Below are 11772 nucleotides of genomic sequence, written 5' to 3'. Positions count from 1 at the left end.
AGACCATCAGGCCTCTTAATAAGAATGACATTAATGTTAAAGAAAACTTGACAGCAGCTCCACTCACTGTAAATGATAAAGATGCCAGTGTGTCCACTGGTGCAATAAAACCCAGTGAAATGTGTGTACAAACCACTGCGGCATCTGTATCACCAAAGAAAACATTAACTGAAACTAAACATGTATGTTCTGATGTGAAAGTACACAATATATCCCAATGTATCGGACTGCAATTTGAATAAACAAGAAGTCATTAATCGCACTCATTGCACTGGAACCCTTACAACCAAGCAGAAAAGCCCACCATCAGGACATGCAGTACAAAGTACCCAGCGTACTGTGCATACTGGTGTTAAAGTCCTGGGAACTCAGAGCACAATTCATCCTGCCACTGGAGCCAAAGTTGCTCCTAACGTCAAACACAAACCTGTGTTAAAAGAAGCAAGCCCCCTAATGCCTCATGTAAGCCACGAGTCCAAGCTCAAAGATTCTCCCCGGGTCAGTGCAGACGTAAAAGCAGAGCCCATGGTGCGACTCATACATTGTCCACCCCAAAATGAAGGGAAGCTGAAAGAAACTCAGGCCGTAGGTTCTGTAGCAACCCTTACTGTGAAAGACCAAGCTGACACAAAGCCAAAATGTATCCCCACAAAAACTTCTACCTTTCCTTCTACCATTAAGACTCAAACTACTCTGTCTCAACAAACTCTTGATGCCAAACCCATAGACGCATTGCGCAAAATCAGAGTCTCAGCTCATAAAGACTCTGATGCCAAATCATTGAGTTCACCTGAGAATGTATCAGATCCTCCACCACTGCTGCCGAAACCAGCCCATAGAAAGGACATGAATCTACATAACACTGGCAAGAATGTGTGCTCTCCAACCCAGGAATCTGAACTCAAATCTTTAAAGGAAGCCCCTGAGTCGGAAGGGCCCAAACCAGAGCTTCTCAAGGCGACTGACGCACAAGACACTAGAGGCACCAGTCTTCCTCAACAGACTACATCTGTCAAGAAGGAGCAGGGAGACAGAAAGAAGAGAGAATCCACTCAAGAGGTATCACCAAATGTCCCAAAAAACACTAGAAGAGAGGCACCTAAAACGGCTCCTGTCTCTGCAAAAGATGCGTCTGAAAAGGACAGTAGCAGAAATAAACAGAAGGAGTCACCACGTAGTTCGAGCAACAAAAAATAAGTAGATTTTCAAAATGTTACCAGTTGCAATATCATCATGCCTTTTTTGTTTGAGGACCGAGAAAGCTGTTACGATATTGTGCTGATTCAGGAAGGATGAGCGTGACTGTAGATGCATACAGATGTAAAGAGGATGTCTGAATGTAAGCTACCATTTGCAAACTCTTTTGTATCTTTGTTGTATTTTACTAAATAGAATGCGTGAATATTAGGTTTTGCTAAATGCAAAATGCTTTGTGCAATCATTGGCAGGGTCAAGGGGAGAGGCAGCCTTATCAGAGTTGGGTTGTACTGTATTTTTGTGCCATACTAATTTAAATTGCACTCTTTAGACTGAAGAAGACCTGGTGCTGCAAGTGCAAATGCAGTAGTAGATAACATGATTAAGCAGTGATGACATTGTTGCTTACATTAGTTATATTGGGGTCTTGCTGTGGTATGCACAAATCCTTCACTTGGGTTCTACTCATCAAAAACCATAGAAAAGCCTTATGAAAATCTGGAAAGTAGATTTCTGTTAGCCCGCTCTTGTGTAAAACACATTCCTGCGTACATATTTTTATGCAATATCATGTAAATATGAAAACACTGTAAAAATGGGATATGTGGGCATACTAGTTATATTATATGTATAGTTTTGTAGTGTCATGTTACTATGCTCAGTATTACTCATTGTGCTTGAAAACTCAGTTCAGTTTAGAGTAAGCTAAAATGATGTATCTTGTCACATACATCCTTTTTGTTGAGTTTAAACTTGTTAAACTTGAATTGAGACAAAGATGAGTGAAGCTAACTGTGTTTTCTGAAATGTAGCATTTTATCTTGAAATATTGAATTTGAAAGAATGAGGACCATGAAGAATGTCAATAGTTTGAATGATGTAAGCCACTAAAATGCAGTCCTGGCTAATAAGCCTGTTAGCTGTGTCCTTTGGTCAGTCTTAAAGCCATGGTTATGAACAGTGGTACATTGTAAGAGTTTTGAAGGACTTTGGAGTCAGGCTTTAGTCTTTATTCAAGTCATGTGGTAGCTTATTGCAAACACTTGACAATAAAATTTCACCTCATTAGGCAGGCGTGTCCAAACATTTCAGTTAAGGACAACTGCTGGAAAAAGGGTCACTAACCTGTGCCACATATCACCAGTATCTATATTCTAATGCCAGGTCAATCCTTCTATAGTGCTGAATAGATTGGAGATACTGCTACTATATTACTACTACCATAACACCCTGCAGATTTATTATAACACAAACATGCGCTTTAAGTATTTTTTAAACAGCCTAAACTGACGCAGAGAATCAGACTTTCAATAAATGGACAGTATTGTGCAATAAGTTGTTTCAATTTAAGTAGTAAAATGCATTCATTTATGGACTAGTTTACCTTCATGGGTTTCTAAATAACACAGAAACAAATTGAATCTTAGTGTAAAGAATATGTTTTCTCCCATAAATATGTGAGACAACACATGCACCTTAATATTTGACAAGATTTTATCTTCTATCGTCCTGGATGCATAGGAGTTACTAAATTAGTCAACAATAACCACTCTTTGTATCCTGTGAAGACTGAAATAATGCTAATAGCACATTCAATGTTTGTTTACAAAAGAATCATTGATGTATATTTTGTACATTGTCGATTTGCCAAATTTATGTTCTATGTCTCCAATGATGTGGTTTTAGTGTGAGACTTGCAATGTCTTTGATGTCAGGTTCTTGTGTCTGCTTGTTTCTTAGTTGTTGTTTTTTTTTTTTTCCTTTTTCTGGTATGAACTTGGCTATTGTGTGTCTTTTAGATTAAGTGCAATAAAAGCCGTTTGGGTCTTGTATTTTGCTCAAGCTATTTGGATGTCATAAATGTTCTATATTAAAAAAAGATTTATTTATACTTATAATGTTACATAAAAAATAAAAGGATGGTAACCCAGCTTTTCTTTGTTTTTCATTGTTCTCAGCACCTATGTAGACTTTTTTCCTAAATGTCTTTTATTCTCATTTGTACAAAAAGCCTTGATCTTTTTAGAATTAGATCAGCAAGACTGGACTGGCACCAACAGGGGGCGCTCTTTTACAGCCTTTTAAATAGGCCATTCAAGCCTTAAACAAAAATGTATCAAACTATCGTTTATATTCAGTGTTGACCCACAGTCTTGATTAACCATGAGTTTAAATGTCAGAAATAAGTTTTATTAATCTTGTGTAAGGGTCAGTGGTCTAAGTAAGTTATACTTCAATAGAAACGTTGTCTATTTACAAAAATAAAGCGCAGATGGAGGGTGCGGCCTGTCCATACGTTATATTATGGTTTGTTTGGACACATACAACCTGAGATGCACATTGATAAATCCAGCATGGCCCGTGTTAACTTCTACTGCTGGAATTTGTTCAAGTACATTCTGTGACTTGGTGGAAAGCCAAGCTCCAGCCTAGCTCTCATATCTCATGTTGCAACTAATGGCTCTAAGCCGAGCTCTAGCGCTCAGCCCCTGCGTCCACCCAGCGCACTGGGGAGCAGCCAGCACACGAGGAAGCTCCAACTCATGAATGATAAAGCATTGTTGTATCTTGTATCTTTTCTTGTTCCTAGTTTTTGAAGCTATTATTATTATTATTATTATTATTATTATTATTTTATTTTTATTTTTTTGTCATGCTCCAGATACAAATGGATCAACCCCTCAAACACTGGCAGACACTTATGCAACAGTTCAAACTGTCATATTCCAAAGTGCCACAACAAACCAGCCCTGTAGTGACATATTTACTGTTCAAACATATTTCACTGAAGGACTTCTCTAAATAAGTCACATGTGATGCAATGTGTACACAGATTGTTTTTGTGTGTGCAGTGTGTGTCCTGGTTGTTTTAATCTGGCCAGTGCACAGTAATTGATAAATACTAAGAAAAAGACATTGGTGAGTGTACTTGTAGAAACTAGAGGAAAACTATTAAAACTGTTGGAACTGGGGTTAAAGTTACAGTATTTTAAGCTTTAGAGGCAATGGTCTGCTCTATGGTGTGAAGTCTTGGGTCATGTGACCAACAGAGACACTCCTTAAGCATCCTGTCTTCTGGGTGTGACTTCACCTAAATAATCTAATCTCTAATCTCTATATATTTTTTTCAGTGTTCTGGAAAAAAAATCGTGACAGCTACTGATTATCGCAATCTTCAAAAAACCTTTGCAATATATCAGGAAGTTATTCTTGAATATTATCTTACATTTTGTGCAGATAATTTAATAGGAGATGAGCCAAAATAATCTTAACTGCAGAGCAACAGTGGGAAAGGCCAAAGGAGCTTTGGGAACATATTCCCTGCACGCACAGACCACAGCTGGCTACACTTTCGCAACAGTCCTGCACAGACGGAATGTGTCATCCGTGGTTTGTAGAACACTGAAATCTGCTTTAATTCACAGAAACTGCAGCCACGGCATGGCACTGCAGCCACTGGATTAGTTTAAGTGGAGGATTGAGGCTGTCCCATAAACAGTACAACCAAAAGACACTGTAGCAAGAGATTTTTGCCAAGGGTCACCAATAGGTTAGCAATCTGAAAAATGATCCTTACATGTATTACAACATCCCCTTACATGTTGCACAACTACTTTACCAAAAGTCAAAATATAAAAATAAATATATGGGTCAGCATGAAGGAAAAAATCCTGTGTAATGCTTGTGTAGATTTAGTCCAGTTTCAGACGTGGTTAACAATTGTTTTTGTTCTTATGATACTCTATATACCACATGTTGGTTATAATAGTATTATTTTATATTGTTATCACTGAAGGTGGTGTGTTTTTCTCTGTGTGCACAGCACAGATCCTCATATATACTGCACTGAACCTGTTCGTGCATTCATAGAGTCTGCAGAATGAAATGGTAATTACTACCTAATGTTCACACAAACACACAAAGCATAAGAACATTGAGTGGGAGTGTAAAATGAGAGCTTATTTTCTCCTTGCACTTACACTGGCATCTCAATGGGGGAAGGTCATGCACGAACAAGTACAGCCAGGCTCTGATTAGTGGGTAATGCACTTACTCCACTGTATAATTGAGCTCCAGTACATCTGCCAACAGGGCACAGCACGGGCAGTTACAGGAACACGCATCTAAAAGTGATGTGTGTCAAATTAAACTCTATAGGACAATGAATGTATGACATTATGTATCAGCATATACTAGCTGTAAGAAAAGCAGATATCCATGGATTTCAGAGTGATATGTAATCTAGCACCATTCTGTTAAAAAATGCTACAGTAAAAACAGATACAAGGAAAAATAAACTAACCAGTTTACCAAAATCTTATCTTATCTTTTCAATGACTAAAGTATCCAAAATATCCCAAAAGGACACTGTAACTCATAAATACAGTAAAAGTTATGGGAGACGATTGTTTCCTCCAATATTTTGCCACATTGAAGACTTTTGTTAAAATTATGAGTATGACAAAGGTAACCCTAGTCCTTACTTGAAAGAGTTCCCCTGACCTAGACCAAATGAAGTGCAGCCCTCTTTGGGGTGAAAGTAGACCATGCTGCTTCAGTATTAGCAGCAACATGGCCCATCTCCACTGGGGAAGACGCTGCCACAGAGCTGCAGGTCACGCTGCAGATGTTCCCAGATTACAGGCTTGTGCAATAATCAGCTTGGTGCACAGTTGGGGCATGTTCCCTCTCCTATTACAAGCTCTATGATCTGACAGGTAAAATGCAGAAATGTCCAGATTTGAATTGTATTTCATTTCATGCATTCTGATTCCTGGTCAAAAGAAGATAAACTCTGGGTAATGTTTAACAGTAGAGGGGGTGTGGCTGTTTTTTAAACACTGGTCACATGTAATATGACCTGGTCAAACACACATTAATATGAAATAGGTAGCTAACACCTGAAAGGTATACCTGGATACCCTTCTTTCCTAGAATGTAGAAGACCTAGTGTATGACATAGGTCAAATGGATTTTTATAAGCTTTTGTTGGAACATTAAACTTGTTTGAAGCCCATTTAGATCAATAATATGCTTTAAAATGAACAAAATGTAAAAGATAATCTATTTTTTGCTGATTAATTCTAAATATCTAAAAATAGTGTAATATGTCTCAAAAAATGAATACCAGGTAGAAATAGCACAGATATGGGTCTTTCTCTCATGTTATTATTGGGTCTGTTACTCATGTAGGATGATGATAAAAACACAGTGGAAAAAGGCCCAACTCACATTAATTCATATGTTCAATAGCATATGTGATTATTGTACTGAAGAAGTATTGATAAAGTTTCCTTATTTCACTCTAGAGGTGTCCACCAAAAACTGAGACAGTGTAAAAATCAGGATGTGGCAAAGTCCAAAAGGCAAAACAAAGGCAGTCATGTCAGCAGTGCTGAAAGTAGGATGGGAATCAAAGTGAAGAGCACTTTAAGGAGAATGTGGTTGAGAATGCAGCTCTGTACATCATGCACTATGACAAGAGCAGCTTAAAGAATGTAAAGAGTGTGTGGGTATGAACCATAGTCAAGAAAGGCAATGTTACTTTACCATTTACAAAGGCTTTTCTTGATAAGCTTGGTAAGCACAAGAGACAGGCTATCTGATGCTAAACAGGGCCTATGTGAAATCTGATCTGTGACTGTCTCCAGAGGGGAGGAAATCAAAGGCATCACTTTGCTAATGGTTCTTTTAATGAGCACTCTCATGAAGATGGAGCATGTTAGTAAACATTTGGACAGCGGAGTAAATGCAGTATGCTTCTGTATTATGCTCCTCAAATCAGATCAAGGACCTCAGTACTTTCATAAACACAGAGTCCAAGGACTTGGCCGAATAGTCCACTCACAATATGTGCAGAATGTACTTTAACATGCTGAATCTTTATTCCTACTATATAAAACCTCTCAGAATGAGTTGGGAGCAGTTTTATTGGGGATGAAAGCCATTTTTGTTTAATCCAGAGGTACAATAGTCAAACTCAATGGCAATAGAAACAAACAAACTGGTCAGTTTGATTAAAACAAAAGTAATGTTTTACAATCCTTTTAGATAATGGTACAGCAACAAAAATGTCTTATAATCAAATAGCATAATATTAAAATGTCAAGATAATCTTTTCTATGAAGATGGATAAAAAAGATTGATTTCACAAACAACAGCAACTATACAACATTAATAGGGACAATATAGAAGAACATTGTACATAGAATATTTCAGCCATATAAAACAAATCGTGTCATATTTTATTGAGAAAGTGACTGAAATGGTTGTTGGAAGTCTCTGACAGTGGCTGGTGACAGGCCTATTGAGTGAGCAGAAGAACAGTGGCTCTGTGTGCTCCAGTGTTTTTATGAGGCCAGATGGTGGGCCTTTTTCACAATGCAGTGCCCTCTCCATCATGTTCTGAACACTGATACCTATACCAGTGTTGGGAAGCAACTGAAATTTTAGACCGCTGCTTTAAATGCCCTCTGGAGAATTTATTTAAATGCTGCATTGTTCTTTTGGCTGCCCTCTTCTCAATGCTTTTGGATAATCTATAGCCATCTGGTGCTTCTGTTTGTCATTTTACCATGATTCTAACTTTGGCAAAAAAGTAATTATATATGTAAGTAAGTATGCATGTTTATTTATTTAGTTTTTTGTTGTTTTTTTTTCCAGTGAGACAGTGCACATTAATAAACATTACAGTAATGTAAATGTAACAGAATTAGTCAAAAAGGCTAGTTTTCATCAGCAGTCCCCATGCCAGATGATAATAGGCTCCCTAAAAGTTCATAAATTAATGTAAAAGTCATTTTATTAAAATACAAGTACAATTAACATTCAAATACTCAGTTATATATTTACATCATAATAAAAAACAGACAAAAATAGACAGTATGTATATAAACTTTTAGTGCTCACATATTTGTGATTCAATTAGGCACTTTTTGGCATTTATTTTAAAGGCCTGAAATGATGGGGCCTCCCTCACTGCTGGCACTGAGTTCCAGTGATGTCAGGCTGTGAAGGAGAACCCAGTTTGACTAAATGCCATTTTCCTCAGAGGGATGGTGCAGTCCCCCCTGGAGGTGCCTCTAGTGTGTCTGTTGGACAGTTATAAAGGAGGAAAGAGGAGGTGGAGCTAAACCACGCAGAATTGTATACACTAAACAAATACGATGCAGTTTTAGAAGGTTTTCCCAATTCAGGAGTTTGTGTTTGTGGAGGATGTGACAGTGGTGATAACTTAGGGTCTTTCTGTCTTATACTTACTGTGCTTGTTTTTATAATGATTCCAAAGGTTTTATGGTTGACTGGCTAGTGTTAGACCAAGTGGTGAGACAGTATGGGATATGGGTAAGAACCATTGAGTGAGGTTTCATTTTAGCTGCTTGTAATGAGAGGAAGTTTCTAATAAATCTGAAAGTTGATAGACTTGGGTGAATTTTTCTTTTTTATCATTTTGACATGGTCTTTGAAGGATACATGGGAATCAATGTGTAGATCTAGATATTTGAATTTGGTTACCAATTCTATTTTTGTCCAGAAATATAAATATTTGATTGTGGGTTAAGATGTGAGTTTCTTGGAAAAAAAACAAAACAAAAGATATCGACTGTTTTTAAGATATTCTATTGTAAGCTGCAGTGACTAAGCCAAGTTGAGACCTCTGACACTGTGTGATTAAATTATACAACATTTTAAGAAGTACATTAGATTTTCCTTTTAACATAACCATTTAAACTAATGTGATCTCTGTAAAACATATGCCTAGTTGAATATAACAATATTTGTTTGACATGACGTTGTGGTGGTCATGAACCAAAACAAATCAAATATTTAATGGACCAGCTTATTCTTGATGTATTTCGTTCCTTTGATTTATATGTATCATTGAATCATTTAATTAGAATATGCTTTACCAAAATATCCACACACACAACTTCTTTGTTTAAAAGTTACTGTGAAATAAGGTATAAAGCTGACTTAGATTTATACTTAAACAGACTTTACTGATCCACAGGGGAAATTATGTGCACACAGTAGCTCACACATCACATTATTATAGCAAATGATTCAAGATTCAACTCTTCATTTTAGTATTATATTTTACAATGAGAGAGAACACATATTGATAATTTCTTCAAAGAGTAAGTTGAAAATACTATTTGCGCTGTTGAACGAATTACCTTGATAATGGTTGTTCACATCCACAATTCAGCTAATCATTTCAGGGAAACTCAAGCCTTCTGTCCGTTCGACTATAGTAGCGTACTTCCTCCCTCTCAAAGAACACTGGTAAACACATCAAACAGGATTACACTTATAGCACCAGTAGGGTGTATTTATTCGTCTCTGGAAACATATTTAATTTGCCTGTTGCCTCGGTAACATGAATCTGAGAGAGTGGCTGTAATTATGGAGCAGGCCTCTTCATCACAAGCTCTAATCAGAAAAAAATGAATAGAGGGAGCTGCAAGGCATGTCTCTGTGGCAAGTCACACATGGAAAGAACTCTTATTAAGGCTGACTTCTAAAAACAATTGTATTTAAAGTTGTTTTATAGGCGTTATTATTTGTTCCTGTTATAGAGGGACAAAAGAAAGGTCAGGGAGTTTACGGTCTGTCTGACAGCTTGGAAACTCGTCCACCACATTTGTGCTATTCTTGAGTCCATAAATTATTTATTGCATATAGAGACTGTACAAGCACTACCCTGGATGAACTGTAAAAGGAAGGAAGACATTTATTTATTTACAGATGTATGGTGGGGGTGACTCCACTAAAAGCCTGTAGCACCCTGGACAGATAAGGGGGTCTTTCCAAAGGGTCAGTAGGGGGCTGGCCTGGCTGATTTGGGGGTGTTTCTCCAAATGTGCATTGGCCCATGTTTCACACGTCATTCTTGACCCAATTATTGGGCTTGAGACTGAAACAGGGTTTCGTGCCTCCTTAAGCATTAGAGATATCCAATTTTTTAAATCAATGGCAACATATTGAAACATATAGCCTACAAAATTGTGGACCAGACTTGGGGTAAATACGGCTGGAGTACTATGTGCATGAATAGTAGAGAGGGCAGACTGGAGGTGTATAGGTCTGGGCTGTAGGAGGAGGCAAGCCTTAGAGCAAGTCTGCAATCTAGAGAAATCGCAGTGTGCATGAGCCATAAACATGTCAGGGCTGAACTAGGTCATCGGTCTTCTCACTCAGAGCACATCAAGCAGGAGGTTTTGCTCTGCACCTCTGCGTTATAGAGGCCATTTTTTTGTCCTTTGTTTAAATGACATGTCGTGGCCTCTTGAGCTAAGCACCCTCAAAACGAACAGCAAGATGTGGAGCAACAGATACTCTAAATCCTTGAAGTCTAGAATGTACAGTATCAAAATGCAATGGAACAAATAGCCTACAAAAAATAAGCCATGACAAAAGTTGATTCATTCAATCTGCTATACATATGGTATATTTTATGGTATATATCTAAATGTTTAAATTTCAAAGCCAGGCAAAATTTTGCATAAATTTTGCAATAGTAACAGCAATAAATACAGTTCCTCCATTTAGTTCGATTTAGACAACTTAGATTTAGCACTCACACATCACAATGTATTCAAATATTAAAATGTAAATATATATATATATATATATATATATATATATATATATATATATATATATATATATATATATATATATATATATATATATATATATATATATATATATATATATATATAAATGTAATCAACTATAACAAATATAGACAGGGATGGAACAGGCTGTGTTTTTTCTGAATGCTGAAGTCCTTAAACATCTGCCAGAAGTTCCTGCTGATGACAGTGACAGACCTGACAGTTATCTCCAGTGTCCTCTTCAACTCTTTGAATTAGATAAGATGTTGAGGAAGGCAGGATCTGTAGTGGAAACAGAGCTTGACTTAATCACATCTCTGGCTGAGAAGAGGGTACTAAACAAGCGCCTGTCCATCCTGGTTATCCCCCAGCACTCCCTGCACAGCACCATCTCTGGACAGACAGACGCTGGAAATCCACACGCCATACATCCGTACAAAGCATCGCTATAAATTATGAATTACTGCTGTGTTATTATTATTATCGTTATGTTACATTGTTGCAGCAAAAAATTTAATTTCCTTCAGGGCCAATAAAGTATTTATCTATCAATTTATCTATCTATGATAATTCTTTCAAATACAGAAAGGTTATTGATGGCACTAAGGCGTAGTTGTGTTATTAGTTTTATCCACCATATTAACTGAGGTCAACATGACCAACTCAAGAGACTGATAAGTAGCACTCAAATATACAAAAACTCCAGATGGATTGAAATTTAACAGGCTTATAGGAAAAACAAATTGAGAAAACAGCAACATCTCTCAATTAAGTTTACATAATTGACTTTGATATAATTATTTTCTCAAATTTAATACTTCTTTCTCTGTTAGTAGGGAACTAACAGAGAAAGAATTATTAAATATGCATATCAGGTTGCTTATTTATATGGGAAATGCTACTACACTGGCACAGTTTCCAGTAATTTGTTGCCCCATTCTTTGTTCCATCTCCT

The 11772-nt window shown here is 37.1% G+C and overlaps 1 protein-coding gene across 1 annotated transcript; it reads left to right on the top strand.

Annotated features, from left to right (window-relative positions):
- Positions 1-4: 4 nt before the first annotated feature.
- LOC129408914 (uncharacterized) lies at positions 5-3128 on the top strand. The gene has a single exon (XM_055153565.1). It carries the CDS (start codon positions 454-456, stop codon positions 1195-1197), a length of 744 nt encoding a protein of 247 aa, XP_055009540.1. The 5' UTR covers positions 5-453; the 3' UTR covers positions 1198-3128.
- Positions 3129-11772: the final 8644 nt, after the last annotated feature.

This window comes from Boleophthalmus pectinirostris, unplaced genomic scaffold, assembly GCF_026225935.1.
Source record: "Boleophthalmus pectinirostris isolate CB_2022bp ecotype Guang Dong unplaced genomic scaffold, ASM2622593v1 HiC_scaffold_18, whole genome shotgun sequence".
NCBI lineage: Eukaryota > Metazoa > Chordata > Actinopteri > Gobiiformes > Gobiidae > Boleophthalmus > Boleophthalmus pectinirostris.
Note: the sequence above shows the minus strand (reverse complement) of the source record. Positions and strands in the feature narration are given on the sequence as shown.

Excerpts from the sequence above, each read along its gene's own strand:
- LOC129408914 (XM_055153565.1), top strand. The coding sequence starts at position 454 with ATGCCTCATGTAAGCCACGAGTCCAAGCTCAAAGATTCTCCCCGGGTC.